Raw genomic sequence first — 17464 nt, 5'->3', positions numbered from 1 at the left:
TTATCTTATAAAAAAGTTTGCATTTTCTTGGCTCAGTATTTGAAAAAAATTAACGCCTAACAAAGATATATACAGTATCGGATAGAACTAAGGAGCATCCCTTTTTAGGCCCTAGCCGATAATACCCTTTTTAGGTTCTAGTAATGATTCTTCAGTTTTGTCCGATATCTAAGCTCATATCATCTGAGATCACCCCAAAATTGATCATATTCCAGAAACTATTAAGCTAAACAGCGATAAAGGAGTACATATTTTGTTTTGAAAGCAATTTATACCCCAGTCAAATAATTATATGTGCATTTCGCCTTTTGTTTATATTTCTTATTCACTGTTATTTGTTGGATTTCGGTAATGGTGGAATAAAAAGTTGATATGTTACCGTTACTATGCAACGAAAATTGTTTCATACTTTTCTTGTTCGTTGTACAGTTACATTAAGAATGTGCTTGTGAATTGGGTATTGCATAGAAAATATTTATATGTGCAAAATCAGTTTAGCGGATCTTTCTTACTGATAGTGTCGCAGCAAAAATTTTTTTTTGCAAAAATTTGTTTTCAAAATTATTGTAGGTGCATTAACTTAATGAATTATTGAAAATTTGATTACATTTATTTAACTTTAAGCCTAAAATGCCTCGTGGTACTAGTTTATCAGCCGAGGAACAAGTAATAATCATAGGAATGCATAAAAGCGGTTCCAAAATGGCTCTAGACCAAAGCGACATCGGAACTGTATCTGTAGTATAGTGTGGAACTGTATAGTGCGACGCAGCGGACGAAAAACAACATTGATGAGCGGTGCGAAAGGATGATTCGACGGCTAGTAGTTGCGGACTTGATAAGCAGCGATCAAATATGGATCTAGTTGAGACAGAAAATCATAATAAATATAATTTTCCCATGGCACCTAAACCAACGCTAAAGAAAGACACAATAAAGCACATTTGAGGTTTGCAAATAAATACCAATTCTGTGTCGATGAATGATAGAATACAGTCTTTAGTGACGAAAGAAAATTAAATTTGGTCGGCCCAGGTCATTTCAAGAAATATTGGAAAGATTCGCACCAGGAACGACGGTCCTACTATAAGCGATGTTTTGGAAGCGGTACCTTGATTTCAGGGGCTGCATTTTGCTGCTGTGGAAAGCTATCTACATGTTTTATATTCACTCAAATGAATGCTAATATCAATGTAGATCTTTTGGACAACGAGTTAATAAAATTTGCTGGCAATATTTATGGCATATAACTGGACATATCGAAAGGATAACGCTTTAATCCACACGAATAACATCTTTAACGACCGGAAAATTCCAGTATTACAATGTGCAGCACTAAGTTCGAACCTAAATACTATTGAGGATCTCTGGGGAAACCTCTCTGCCCCTGTTTTCCAAAACGGAAAGCAGTTTGAGACAGCACGTCACCTTAAATTAGCCATAAAGCAAGAATTTGCCAATATTTACATAACTATTCTACAGTCAGTAGTTAATTCTCTGATTAAGCGGCTTAATTTAGTTTTAAAAAATAAGGACAATTCTACTGACTATTAAAATAAACATTTATTTCAGTTAAACTCAAATGTATAGGCTTTATTGTTAAAAATAGTAAAATGCACATATAAATATTTACCGTTAGCCTAAACTTCAATTTTATTTTATAGTTTAAAAAATATTTTGAAATTTGTTAATTTTTTGTTTTTTTATATCGTATACATTAATAATAACAAACCTGCATACTCAGAAATATTTTGCAATTTTGTAATCTTTAATTTTTTTTGCAAAAAGTTCATGCACATATAATTATTTGACTGAGGTACACTTATACTCTGATTGTAGCAGAAAGTTGGAAAAATGAATGCTGTTCTGGGTTTCTTTGATGATAATGAAAACTGTTTCTTTGATAACGGTAGAGATCTTAAACCTTTCTTTTCATTTTTACTCCGACATATGATAGATTTACCGTTACTCAAAGTTCATTAATGATAATTAAGTGTTTAGGTTAGAGCTGGTGGATATTGTTTCGACATAGTCCATTCAAAGATTGTTTGTACCACAAAAATTGATCGACTTAGATCAAGTTACACATTTTGGTTATATTAGCGATCATAGGCTAGGTTAGGTTGGGCTATGAGGGACTCAAACGACATTTGATGTATAAAAGAGATTTATTAGTACTAATGGGTGAACTAATTTGGTTTTTACACATAAAAGTGAGAGTTCTCTAATTGGCTTACTGATAATTGTGAAATTTGAGCGGGGAATTTTCATTTTTAATTTAAGAAATTCTTAAGCTGATAGATCTTTTTTTTTCAATTTTTTGTAACTGGCATCACTTTCTTTATTTCATCAAGGTTGTAATTTTAGGTTTTTTTTCTTGTGGTTTTCAATGAGGCAATACTTGATTTGGAGTTAATATTTTTGAAAGCTGTTAATTCAATATAGCAAAAAACTATTTTTTTATGTTGGTTGGTTGAAAAGAAAGGCGAAGAGAGTCTGACCGCAAGCGGCTGCACTTGGGCCATCATTAGGCCCATTTTTTATGTTAAGATTAACAATAAACATGTTTTTTTTTTTTAATTTGTGAATGTGAGATGTTGAGAATATATAGTTAAAAGTTATCAATAATGCACTTACCACTGTAAAATTGTTTTTATTTCTGAAACTCATTGCTTTTTATGGAAAATATGCGAACTTTTTAACAATAAACCAATATAATTTTCACTGAATAAAATAACCCACTTTTGATTATATCAACACATATGAAATTGAATGAAATTTAAATACACAAACACCAGCGCGGTGTTGTTAAAAAACTAAAGAAAGAAACAAAGAAAAAATATATTAAAAATAATAAAATATCATAATAATAAATGAAAATGTAAATTGTAAAGAAAATATAATATATGATTATAAATATTTATATTAAATGTATTAAAAAATAATTATTATTAAATGTAATAAAAAAAAATAAATAAAAATGTAATGAACAAATATTAAATATAAATAAACAGTTAGTAGCCAGTACTTTTATTTTATTTACAAGCAAATTATTATAATCCACTCGTATCACCTCTTACCACTTCACTCCCTTTTTTCTTATGACTCAATTGTAAATATAAAAAATAAACAGAAATCACGCTTTGTTTCATTACATTCATTTATTACACATGTTTTTTTCTTCAATCAACTTAGTTGTAATTATTGTTTATTTATTTATTTATTTCGCCTTGTAATGAGTATATAATTATATTTACGCTGATAACTACAGACACAATGTCTAGTTGGTAGTCTTTTTTTATCATTTTTATTATTATCATTGCATTTTCTTTTATTTGCAAACTGCAAGTCATTGATGCTGTTAAAGTAAAGGCTTACGCTTGCAGTTCACAAGTACATTTCCAAAATAAGTACCTACACATACACATACACCAAGAAGTGTACTACCACACTCATATGAGAACCTATAATTTCGGCTGCTCCGTACCTAATCCATTCCTCTCCAATTCTTTCTTGTGTGCTATGCTTCAGCATTTCTCCAACTATTAATTTATTGCTTGCTTCCTTACTATTTTGATACTTTTTGACCACTTTGCGCCTTTGTTTATAAGGCTCGCGCTTCTCGAACTTCTCTGTCTCTAATTCAACAATACATACATACATTTTGTTATACATCGTACATACATATATAAGAGCCTATGCTATTTGATCTTTTGTTTTTGTTATTGTTGTTTTTTAGTATTTGTTATATTCTTTCCATTTTTTGTTTTTGTTGTATTTTTATTTTTACTTTTATTATTGTTGGTGGTGTACTTGATTTGATTTGGTGATTAAATTCTTCACTAGTAAATGCGCGCGTGTGTGTGTGTTGGTGAGAGTGAGAAAGTGGTGTTGGTGAACATGGCGTTTGAACAAGTGGCTAAGTGATTTAGTGATTAAGTGAGGCTGTGTGTGTGTGTGACTATTGGCGTTGGTGAAGGCGAAGTGAAAGGTGTGAAAAGTTGATAGCGAGTGGTGGTGGTTGTGGCGTTGGTGTTGAACAATAAATACGTTCTCATGCGTTTTCATGCGTTTTAATGCGTTATTATGCATTTATATGTATTTCTTCTTATGCCTAATCATGCATTTTAATGCATTTCCAATGCGTTCTCATGCGTTTTCATGCGTTTTCATGCGTTTATATACGTTTTCATGTATTTTCATGCGTTTATATGCGTTCTCATGCGTTTTCGTATGCGTTATTATGCGTGTTAATGCGTTTTCATGCGTTTCATATGCGTAAATGCGTTCCTTATGCTGCTCAAAATGTGCTACGAACCATATGATCCGATACGTACATATATAAACTGGTGTGAGTGTGAATTTGGTGTTTAGGCGGGAAGGTTTATATATTTTTAAATTTTTTTGTCGATTATATATATATATAATATAAACATACAATACGAGTATAAACAGTACATACAGACGATTACAAGTGTATTTTGGTTGTTGGGTATACGGATATATAAGATTTTTGTTGTTGCTACATATATATTTTTTCGATATTTCATTATTCAGGTTTTTTTGGTTTTGGTTTTTTGTTGCTGTTATTTTTTTGTTTATCACTAATTGCTACACATTCAAAAATTTACTATATATGCTCTAGTTTGTTTGTTGTTTCCTCTTTGCTTATTGTTTTCGGTTTTTTCATAGTTAAGTGTTGTTGTGGTTGTTGTTGTTGTGTTCGCAGTCGCCGCAAAAATGCGCTTTGTAAGCACGCTTGCTGCTGCTGCTGCGGTCATTGCTTTTTTGGGGGGCGGCAATAATGGCAGTTTTGTTATTTGTTGTTGTTGTTGTAATTGTTGTTTACCTATGATATGAGCCAATTACGAAATAGTTTGCGGTTTTTTACCCTACCAAACACCATACATACATACATTCTTCAATGCTTTATGCGTGTCTTCTGCAATCTTCTCTGCTCTGCCTTCCGCTAAAGTAAAATTTTGAGATCTTCCTAACCTCACTCCGCCTCACATCTCTACTTTTGCTTATAACTCCCTCTAACTCTACGATTCTCGAACCTCCTTCATCTTCATTCCAATTTATTTTTCGAATATCAGTTCGCCGGTCAGCAGTGGATTCATATAGGTCTGCACCTCGTAACCACCCGCCCGCTTTCGCGCACCCCCATTGCCGCCCCTACGCCCTTCGCTATGCGTATAGTATAATGGACGTTTGTCTTCGCGCGAATTCAACACTAACGGTATGGGCAGTTGGGTGTAGGGCTCTTGCACCACAGACAAGATGGGCGGATTCATTGGTGGCGATTCGACGACAAATGGTTCGGGCTCATAATCGTTGTTGCTGTTATTATAGTTATCCGCATTGTTGTTACCGTTACCCACAACGCCAGCAACGGTCTTTCGATGATTCTTCCGCGATGTATGCCGATGATGATTGTTGTTGTTGTAGTGTTTGCGATGCGACTTGCGTTTGATGTGTCCGTTACTCGCGCTGGCCGCTGCCATTGCTGCTGCCGACGACGACGATGAGGAGATCGCTGTGGCCAGCGCTGATGCGGGTGCCAGCACTGGTATGGGCGCTTGCGCAGTATCCAAAATCGGTATGCGTGGTTCGATGCTATTCACTGCCATGGTTTGTGATGGATCCAGTAGGAAGGTGCCATTTGTTGGTGTAATCGGTTTTCGTAACGGATCATTGGGATTCGCTTGTATTATTGTCGCTGTGGCGAAGATTTCTTGAAATTTATTGGCCGCTGCCAGTTGTTGTAGATGCAAATGTTGTTTTTGTAGATATTGTTGTCGCTGCAGTTGCAACTGATTGAGTATGCGATATTGTTCGAGTATGTGTTTGTAGAATTGCTCGGCGGTGACTTCCGATGAGTTGAGTAGGCGTATAGCGATTTTCTCTGGTATCACAATTTTGTCTAAATGCAATAGAAGTGCAAGAAAATATTAGTGATTTAAATATAAATGTCGTAAATAAGTATTTTATATACAAATAAATATATTCTAATCATTTGTCTTGCAATTATTCAAATTTACAAAATGTATTTTATGACATAGTCCAATGGCTTTATGAAGGTTTCATAACTCGTATTTGTAATTAAATTCCTTCTCATATATCTATAAAATATATATATATCAAAATGGTATCTCCTAAATGCGACTGTGCGATAGACCAAAAGTGGAACCATATTTAAGAAATTCGGTGAAATCTTTGTGAAAATAAAAAGTATGGATTGATCGGCCTTCAAATCGATTTATATATTATTAAATATTGTTTATTAATATTCGTCCACCAAAATTAATATATTGTACAAAATCACTCCGATAGCAAAATGACAATACTGTCCTTGGATTCGATGACAGTACGGTCTAAACTGGTAAGGAGTGCCTAATATCGTTATCGGTAGCTTCGATATACTTTATAATCCCACTTGTGTGGGTATCCGATTACCGCAGAATCGCTGGAAACTGCAAAGTGGGCGTTTGGACAGTCCGTAGTCCACTTGCGCTAGAGAGCTGGACACACTGTCTTCGAGTGAGCTCGCCAAAAGCTGGAGAACAACCACTGGCCCACAACAAACGGTCTTTACAGCCGCTGTCGCTTAGTAAGGGTCATCTCTCCGCGATCATTGGCAATTGTCCAATAAGCACACATGCGTTGAAGCTAGCGATCAAGTCAGACGCTAGTTGCCAAAGTTATTTGGAGGGAGGCGAAGAGGAATCATCATTTCCTCCTTCAATGTCCGGCATTCGCCAGATTTAGGTTAAAGCACCTCGGTAGGCACATCTTCGGCGAACCCAGTAAAGTGATTGGAATCGACATTAGCCGACTTAAAAACTTTGTTACAGAGTCCAAGCCCTTTGCCGCATCATAAGGGTCTTAGTGATCAGTCAGGAGTTTTTCGGCTGTCACAATGGACAGTCGAATCTGTCTAAGTGAGATTCTCTGCGGCCGCGGAGATCTGCCCCTTAACCCAACCTAAAATAACTTATCATACGGTATATAACTACACAGAACCACAAAGTACACCAATCATTTACCCGAATACTCACAGAGTTCTCTGGAAGAGCTGAGGTCTCGGCGTTATATAGAATAATAAATTAAAACTTGCAGCTTGATTTAATAGAAAATGAGCCTTTTTGTCAAGAAGAATGCAACGAAAAATATTTTGTGTGAAGATTGGAATACCATCAACATAATTATAGCTATGGCCTAGTTGGCATTTTTTTTTGTATAAGTCCCCTAATATAGGTCACCAAAACTTTTTAATTTGTCTCATTGACCGCAAAGTATTATTATAGCTCTATGGTTTCGGTTGCGAGTTTCTCAAAGAACAATTAATAAATTGCGGCATAAATGAGCTCCATTAATGTGCTCTTAGTAGTCTCTCTCCAAACGTAAACGTAGTGAATACGGATTTGTTTGCATCGACCAAGACTTTATTCTTCGCGAAGAAGCAACGAAGTGTTAGCTTTTAAGAAACGAAAATCAACTTAATAAAAATAAAATATACCAAATTTAACTTTTGGAAATTGGAAATTTTAAAATTGCCGTTATTTTTTGAACATACTACCATAATGAAATGGGTGGGTCGTAAATTTTGTGACAGCATAATTTAATATTATCTAACTCTTCTTTTGACTTAGTTTTGAACACAGCGCCCGCCGTGTGGTAGTTACGCACTCAATCCACTTGCTTACAAACAAACGTTCCAAATACACCAGCTAACAGCATAAAATTATGCACAAAATTATTTTTGAATACAATAATATGCTAATGTAAATGAAGATGGAAGAAAAACACAAATTCTTAAGCACTTTTTAGAAACATGAAAATAAAACGCACACTCCTCGAAACTGTCACCGCTGCTGTCATCAATTGCAGCCGCTCTTAAGATCCTTTAATGACAGCGACGTCAATGTGCCTTTTTTGATTTGCGTGAGCTTGTAAATAAGTGCCGTTATAAGTGTGTCGGCGTGATTGCTTTTGTTTTTGTGAATTTGTCTGTACATGGTCATAACCTTGTCGGCGGCAATAGACGGTGGTGGCATTACTGATGACTGCGCTGCTGCGCTTATTTGCTTTTATTGTTGTTGTTGGTGTTGTTGTTATTATTACTACTGGTTGTCGTTGTAGCTGTCGTGCCTGCCACCTTGAAATTTACCAAGTAGAAATTATGCCAAATAACAAGTTTGTTTTGCTCCCCATTTTTGTTGAGCCACCAACCGCCGGCGCCGCCGCCGTTGCCTTTGCTCCACTTTTTGTTTATTTATAGAGTACGCATATATAATTATATGTAAATTATACATATATACAGTTATGTATATATTTATGCGGGCGAGAACTTGACTTGATTTTTTGTTGTTGTAATATTTGCTGTTGTTGTTGTAGCCCACTTAATATTGAAAATATTAGTGCCATGCATATTTTGCAATTAAAATGTAATAACAACAACAAACACTTGAAGCGAGTGCAGTCAGCGAAAGCGAGTTGGTCGGCGTTGTGTAGAAAAGTAATAAAAATAGTAGAAAATAACGGTGTTATGTAAGCTCGGGGGGGGCAGCAGAAATGTGCAACGAGCGAGTGGGCAGTAAATGGACAGCGCTGAATGAATTATGGATTCTTGATTGTGAGCGAACGTTTACACGGATTTTGACCTGTCAAAGAGTTGAACACAACAACACACACAAACACTCTTATAAATAGAACAGCATATATACATACATAAATATGTGTATGTGTGTGTATGAGTAAATGCATGCATGTCACGAGCAAACGCTGCACGAATACACACGCCCACCGGCCTCGAAGAGCACAGCGAAGCAACAATAACAACAACACATACAAAGTACTAATGTATATATGCCATATCGCCAGCAACAACCAACAACTAACCTACCTCAATACCCACTTTGGCGCGCCCCATTGCCATACTACTACAACAACAACAAAAGTAACAACAACAATAACAACCCACTTTAGTAGATTGCCACCCCATTGACCTAATTTTTCGGTGTAAAGCGAATTTGCAGCGCTGCAACCGCAAAACGCGAACAAATGCAAACAACAACAACAGCAACAACAATGCGCAAATTTACACACACATCAGTGCATACAACAATAATAATAATGCTATCGCTAAGGTTTGTGCATAATACAATGGCAACAATGTGCAACAACACCAGCAACATCAACACCAACACCAACTACAATAACAGCAATCATAACAACACCAACAACAATAGTAATAACAACAATAATAATCGCGTAAACTAGGCGTTGCACTTGTTAGCTACTCGTCGCTATTATAACAACTCTCCACACACACACACGAATGCACTCACATTTACATAGAAAATGAAAAAAAAAACTACAGACGTGCTCATTTTCTATCCTATCTGGCATATCCATCCTTTGCCACAACGGTTTGTTGTCACGCATGAATGGTTGACTAGCTGACTGTGCTTGGCTTGGTTGGAATATATATGATGGTATGCCTTGTGGCCTAGAATTTCAACAGCTGCCACAAGTGGAGGAATTTCAATTCATAATACTACAACCAAAGTGCAAACGGAGAATACTACTATCAGCAACAACAACAACAAAAGCTAGTAAGCAAGCAATAGTGGCAACTACTTTTTCATTAATCGCACACCATTCACCGCTGCCACAGCATTCCACGCTGCCATTCTGCCATTCCGTGATTCTGCGATTTTGCGGCTGTGCGCTTTTATTCTACTTTCATTTTGGTATTCTTTTCTCGCTTTTGTTTTTTCTCTTATTTTTGTTGTTATTTTTTCGGCACCAGCTTTTGTATGGCAACTCTTTCTTTCACTTTTTACCGCACGTACTAATTTGCAGATTCTTTGTTTTGCATTTTGTTTGTTGTTTGCTGTTGTGTCCTTTTTAAGTTTTTTGGTTTTTTTTTGGGGACGAGTGCTAGGACAACCGTTGCCAGTTTACTCACGTACGTAACGACTAATTTGCACAGGGCACAAAAGGTGACGTTTGATTGGGTAAAATACAGAACAATAGAAAGTGAAATTGTTCATCGGTTGAATAGGTGCGAGGGGAATTTGAAAGAGAAAAGAGTGGAAAGTTTTCGATTGTTGAGGGATAATTAGTATTCGGAAAAAAGCATTTTTAAATTTCCTTGCAAAAAGGAATTATATTAAGCATCGTAATTGGCGGTATAAATAAAATAATATTAATTCTTAACCCAAAATTACATTTTGAGAGGCGAGTGGTTGATAATGGTAATAAAAACTTGTTTTTGCTGTAAATTATGAGCATCGAGTAATTAATTGGACAACAAACCCTGCAACAGTTTGATAGCTATATAGTTATGACCTCTTTATTCTGGAAAAAGTTCTTGGAAACATTTGTTATAATAATATATTTTTTATATCAGATTAATATTTGATTATCATATATAAAGATAGAATGGATTCATCAATCTTTCAATCGCTTCACAGTCCACTCAGAATATTCATCGCACAAATTGCTGTCTTCTTAATCTTAATTATCAATATCTTCTCATTATTAGGAACGGCCTTCCTTATGCTTATAGAACAAGTGAAAAGTTAGATTTAGCAAGTAAGCTCTCAGAATAAAGATACCAAATACCCAATACTATACTTATAAAAATACTAGACCCAAATCGAATTAAATCAAAGGATAATGGGCTTAAAACACTAGTTTACTACCAGATTGTTGGATTGAAAATAAACTAGCCTGAAAGATACTAAGGTGAAACTGCATGTTGTGAAACTTTTAAATACTCTGTTGATCTAAAAAAATACTGGTTTACGATTAGAATTTTTGGATTGAAATAAAAAAGACTGGAAAATGATTTGCAATCAAGATTTATGGACTGAAAATTGATAACTTTATAAGTCATTAAATTAATTATTTAGTTATTTGATGAAAATTAAAGCTATTATTCGGATTAAGAGATTTTAATCCGATATTCAAGGATTTATCGATTTTTCTTTCAGTTTTTGTACACAACTTGTTATTTTTATTAATTGAAGGGCGAATAATATAATGAAAAGATATCCTTCAATTGGCATCTCATACCACATCTATCTGTTACTGGACTAGTCCATTTTACTGCTGCGTATATAAAAATATGTATGGGTCTCACGTACAAAAGCAGTCATATTTAAACAATTGTATAGAGGATAGGACAATAGTGCGTTTATATAAGGTTCCAAATCAAATTTAGAAAATCTTTATGCTTTAGGGGATCATTCCATGTGACAGACTCTTTTTACGATTTTTTTTTTGAAATATTTTTCTACGATCACTAAATTATCATTTATTAACATATATTTTGACGGTAAGAATATAAATTTCAAGCTAAAAATATTGTTACACCGTTCTGAACACCCCCATCTCGAAAAAAATGGATTCGCACTTCCTCCACGATTCCGTCTGATTGGTTTATCGGGAACAAAAGAAATTAGGGGCGTTTTAATCTGTAAGCTTAAATGCATGAAATGGACTACGATCAAGTGAATATATCTAATATCGGACTTTTGATAGAAAACATCGCGGATTAAACGTCTTTTTACTTTTTTTTGCTATTAAAAACCGAAATTTTGGTAATTTTTGATTGACAATGGAGTTCCATGCGTTAACATATGTTTAATACACCCTACAAATTTCAATTCATTCGGTCAAGCCATTTATGAGATACTTTGTAAGAATGTTTGAAAAACACAGTTTTGAGAAAAACGAGTTCAAAATTTCCAATTTTTAAAAATCACTTTACTACCATATTTTTTATACTATGCAACAAAAGTTGCTAGGAGAATATTATAGTTGTGTCCACATAACGGTTGTTTGTAAGTCCTAAAACTAAACGAGTTAGATATAAGGTTATATATACCGAAGTGATCAGGCTGACGAGTAAAGTTCAAATCCGGATGTCTGTCTGTCCGTCCGTCGGTCTGTCCGACAGTCTGTAAATAAAGCTATAGAAATAAAATTTGGTACAAAGGATTGTTCTAGGAAGGGGCATATTTGGATGTATTTTTTTTTTTGGGAAAGTGGGCATGGCCCCGCCCCTTCTAAGTTTTTTGTACATATCTGGTAAACTACTAAAGCTATATCAACGAAATTCTCAGGAGTCGGCATTTCCTTATATAGTCCAAAAATAAAGGATATCGAATTATAACCACGCCCACCTCCCATACAAAGGTTATGTTGAAAACGACTAAAAATACTTTAATTCAGTAAGGGAAAACACCAGAAACCTTAAATTTCATTATAAAGAAGGTACAGAAGGGCTCCACACAAATTAGTATAAGAAAATGTTAAGTGGGTGTGGCTTCGCCCACTTATGAGTCGAAAGCCATATCTCCGAAACTACTCGACCAATATCAATGGAATTTGACGTGTAATATTTTCCTTGCATCTCAATGATATGTTGTGAAAATTGGCCAAATCGGCCTATATTCGATCTGAATAGTGTACTTTACAATATGTAAAGTGAGCACTAGTGAAGATATCGGGACAGAACTTTGCATAAATACTGCATTTATAGTGTGCCAGCCTCTTTATAAAAATCGCCGAAATCGGACCATAGGTTTCCAAGGTATATATATCGAACATGAGGACCTCGGTGTTTCTAACCTAATATAAGGGTTTCCAACTTTCCATGGACTTTATACCATATATATGAAGAATATGTGGGTCAAATTGTCTATTATATAATATTGAATAAATAAATTGCGAGAGTATAAAATGTTCGGTCACAACCGAACTTAGCTCTTCCTTACTTGTTATTATATACTTTTATTCGTTCAGTATAGTAAAGTATAATATTTATATTATATTTCAATGTAGAACTTTCGTGATTAAAACAATTTGGGTTTACAGTCTAGTATTTTATATGACCACTTAAAAAAAAATTAAAATTTTTTCTCACCAAATAACATAACACCGCACCACTGTGCGACCGACTTCTCATTACTTACACGTTTTCTGTCGCGTAAATGAAATGCTTTGTAAGGAAATCATGTTATAACCGAAATGCATATACGCAACCAACAACCGTTGGCACACGACCCCCGCTTAACACACACTTTACACAAACCCCCCTCGATGGCTTGCAGCACATCCGCACACTTGCTCATGCATAGCAAATTACAAAATAGAGTTTCACAAAGTGTTTGCGGATGAATTGTGTGTTATAAATTTCCACTGGCTTACCACATTGGTTGCCCTTAGTGACAAAGGGTCTAATAGTTGGATCCCAAATAAAGATGTAGTACAGCGACAACATAATCGCCGCCAACGAGACGCACAACACATACACCGCCACGGTGAGGATGCGTATGACTTTGCGATTCTTGCCTGGTGGCTGATAACACCGGCTTATCGTCTCCGTTGGCGGGAGTTTCACTTTCTCCTCCAGCGAACTGACTTTCGAACTCATCGCACTGCCGGCACTGCCGCCGCCACCGCCTCCGTTGCTGCCACTGCCGCTGCCGTTGCCGTGCTCCTCCAGTTTTGTGGCTTTGCGTGGCGCTTAGCGCGCGACTTTGCAAACGAGAACGGATAAGTTTTTACCGACACACCGAGAAGCGCAGCTGTTGTGCTGGTTTAGAGCTACACTTACAACACTTCTCTGCTTCTTCTTCTTTTTGCTGACTTATTTGTAGTTGTTGGCGGTGTGTGTGGGTGTGGTCGCTAACGCGAAATTGGTCTTGTATTTTGTGCGCTTCGATATGCGTTTATCAGTTTCGTATGTACGCGTTTGCGTATGTGTGAGTGTGTGTGTGTGTGCGTGTTTCTTGAAGGATTAAAAGTAGTCGTTGTTTGATTTGAAATTGCTCTTGCTCTTGCTCTGTGATTATTATTATCACCGTTATTGTTGTTGTTATTCTTCTCTTTATCGCCTATTTCAGTTCAGCTGTCGCTGTTGGGCTTTTGTTGTTTTTGTCGTCGTCAGTAAAGTTTTCGCTGTTATTAGTTTTCGCTGCTAAAGTTGTTGTAAAGTGCTGTTATGTGTAAAACTACTGCAATTAATTGCTATTTATCCTCTATCGCTTCGCTATGCTCCTTTTATCTGCTTTGCATTTGTTTTTATTTGTCGCTCGTAATGCTTTTGATATGTTGTAAGTCTCTCGTTGAAATGCAATTGTGTCGATTGTTCAGTTTTGATGTGTGTGAGTGTGGATATACGTGTAAGTAGCAACCGATTTCCTCTAAAAAAATACAGGGTGATTACGTGAGTTATACCTTTTCATAAGAGGTGGATTAAATTATTTTTTTTTTTCGTTGAAATATTTTTTTTTTATTGTTTTTTATTTCATTTTTTGTAATGAAATTTTTTTGTTTTTTTTTTTTCTTTTAAACAGAGCTTCAGTTAAGTTTTTGCGATATAATTATATTTTTATTAAAATTTTTGTTTTATAAAAACGCTTTAAAATAATAAAAATTATTTTCAATTATAATTTAGATTATTTTTAATTTTGAATTAAGTTTTAATTAATTAAATTATTTGAATTAAATTATTATTAATTAATTAATTAAAAATAAAAAATAATTTAATTAATTAATTAACTTTTATTTTTAATAAAGATGATTGTTATTGATTTTGTTTTCTTTATTAATAATAAATAATAATTAATAATTTTTATTTTTCGTGTATATAATTTATTTCATGACTTTTTTATATAATTAATATTTAATAAAAAAATTCAAGTGCGAAAATTTTTAAAATTTCTTTTTCAGAATTTTTTTTATTCAATTAATTTAAAAATTTGTATTCTAAATTTCGGGTTTTTTAGTTTGGTGTTTCAATTAATTATAATTAAATTAATAATTATAATTATTAATTATTGCCTAATTTTTTGTCGCACATTTCAAATAATCAACTAATATTTACTATTAAAAATATATATTTGAATCGATTTTCTATGGTTATTTTCTATTCTATATCTTTCTGGATTTTACTGTTATAATTATTATTTGAAAATATCATACATATAACAAACATATATATATATATATAATCCATAAAACCATCTCTTGCATAGAATTCCGAGACTAAGTTTCAATGTAGACCGTAAAATATCAAAAACTATGACTAATTTTTTTTTCAAATAAATGTCTTCGAATTTTCTCAAGAAATTGGTATATTAAAAGCTCATTAACATGTTTTATAGTAATTAAAAAAAATTTATATTAAAATTTATTAATTAAAAAAACCAGGAATTTTTTAATTTAATAATAATTTTTCAAAAAAAAATTGTTTTTTTTTTATATTTGAAAAAATATTATTCAAGAAGCTTCACAGCACATAATTCTAATTTATTCAACATTAGTTGATACATTATCAAAAAAAAGTTACTCATACGCCCTCGTCCCACATATGAAATACTCTCAATTGTGAAGTTACGTATACGCACCGTACGCACTTTTTTGTACGCTATGCCAATCAAATACTTAAAAATGTATATTGAATATTTTTTCAATAAAAAATTAACTGATTTTTTTCAACACTGACATGGGAGCTTACGCCATACACACGGTTAAATTATTTAATTGAACTGCTGTAATTGAAACGGCCAATTTATTTATTTTTTTTTTGAGCTATATTAAAATAATAACGATTAACTGTGTTGAGTCGCTTAATAATATACGTGAGCTATGTACGCATTCACTTTATTTAGTTTTTTATGTATTTTTATTTATTATTTTCTAATGGAGTTTAAAATGCTACTACTTATGGCAAAAAATACGATTTTCAAGCAATGAACTGTTTATTGAATTTTCTTTTTATTGTAATATTATTTTTTTTTTAATTCAAATATTAATTCAAATATTAATTCACTCGATAGGTGCTTTTGCTTGCAATTTGATTTCAGTTTGAATGATTTGAGCCGTTTTTTTAATATTCATATATTATTGTTTTTTTTTTTAATATTTTGTTTTATTTTATTATTATTCTTAATTTTATTTTTCATTAATTTTTAAGTTTTTATCAATAATAAACTAATTATTATTAAAATTATTTTAATCTCTTTATTTATTATAATTTTTGGAGTAAAGCTTTTGAGATTTTTAATTTAATTTTTGCGTTTGAAAGAGTTTTTATTATTGCTGTCCTACTCTTAAGCTGTGATTTCACTGACTTTTCGACACACTTCCTTATTGCACTCTATATAATTATTATTAAAAATTAAGTTAATAGCTATTTTGGAGTAGATTAGAGTAAGTTTCGCTAAAATCTACTATTTCTATTTCTTAAAAAAAAAAAAAAATGATCTAACTGTTTTTTGAACGCACTTTCTTACTGTACTCTGTTTAATTTTGAAACAACAATAAAATTAGTAACACTTTTTGAGTAAATTTGGAGTACAAATGGTTAGAATCTACAATTTCTTGCAAAAAAATAGGAAAACTTTTTTAAAAATTTATTTTAATATTTCGCATATATTTGTTGAAGATATATTATTATAATAAAAAATGATTAATTTTTTTACATTTAAAAATTATTTTTTTTCACATTTATTTTTTTTATTATTAATATTTTTTATATGTTATTATTTTTTTGAATTTACTTGCTTTAAGCAGCTTAACTTTAATAATTATTTTTATTTTAATAATAGCAAATTAAATAATAATATTATTGCATTAAATTCATTTAAATTTATATCATATGATTTTAATTATTATTATTTTTTTTTTTAATTTACTTTCTTTATTTTCATTCATAATAATATTTCATATCTTTATCGCCAATAATTATATCGCAAATATTCAATTCACCAATAATTAATTCTCCATTTTAAAGTCGACAATATGTTCAAAATTTACAGTTATTATGCTCTGCACGCACACTTACACTCAAATGGGCACTGCATATACCGTTATGGCAACGCGTTTTTATGTTGTCGAATTGGAATTTAATATTACACGCTAAGTTTATTATTTATTGTCGCTGCATTTCGGTGTTTCAACTGTTTTTATTTTTGCGCTGATGTCAATAGTGCACACCATACATATGTACGAGTATATCACCTTCATATATTTGTGTGTGTTTATATGTATTTAAAATGCATAAATTTTCGCTTTCTTTATATTCGACTTATTAATAGTTAAATGTAAGTGTGTGTGTGAGTGCCATTTTTATGCGTTTAATACAGCTGAAGTAGAAATTTATGTGTGCGTGTGTGTGTCGTTGTGTTTGTGCGACGTTTCGTTGTGCGTTTCAATATTCAATAATAATATTTTTTTTGGTCGATTTTCAGTTTTTCATTCACACGTTCTTCTTCTTTTTATTGTTATTTTTAATTTCTTTTTTGTTTTTGTTGTTTTTGCGTAATAAAATTTATTTAAAAAAAAATGCTGTTCAAAAATTTTTAATCCGTTTTTGGTTGCCGAAATTTCAGTGTTATGTGCTCTCCGACGCGACAACAAACTGCAACTGAACTCAACT

General features: G+C 32.9%; 2 protein-coding genes across 4 annotated transcripts in view; one reads left to right on the top strand and one right to left on the bottom strand.

Annotated features, from left to right (window-relative positions):
* LOC105209024 (synaptic vesicle glycoprotein 2A) overlaps positions 1 to 17464 on the top strand; it is a 46966-nt gene that overhangs the window by 3492 nt on the left and 26010 nt on the right. The gene's annotated exons all lie outside the window — the stretch shown is intronic.
* On the bottom strand, positions 3305 to 17464 carry LOC105209020 (myosin-G heavy chain). 3 transcript variants are annotated; one of them, XM_054230741.1, is made up of 3 exons: positions 16795 to 17464; positions 13228 to 14225; positions 3305 to 5926 (listed from the first exon to the last, which is right to left on the bottom strand). In XM_054230741.1, exons 2-3 carry the CDS (start codon positions 13451 to 13453, stop codon positions 5082 to 5084), a joined length of 1071 nt encoding a protein of 356 aa, XP_054086716.1. In that variant the 5' UTR covers positions 13454 to 14225; positions 16795 to 17464; the 3' UTR covers positions 3305 to 5081. The 3 variants fall into 3 exon arrangements, with proteins under 3 accessions (XP_054086716.1, XP_054086717.1, XP_011177465.2); XM_054230742.1 differs by having other exon boundaries at positions 16843 to 17464; XM_011179163.3 differs by having other exon boundaries at positions 16871 to 17464.

Source organism: Zeugodacus cucurbitae, chromosome 5 (genome assembly GCF_028554725.1).
Source record: "Zeugodacus cucurbitae isolate PBARC_wt_2022May chromosome 5, idZeuCucr1.2, whole genome shotgun sequence".
NCBI lineage: Eukaryota > Metazoa > Arthropoda > Insecta > Diptera > Tephritidae > Zeugodacus > Zeugodacus cucurbitae.
This window is presented reverse-complemented; position numbering and strand designations above follow the sequence as displayed.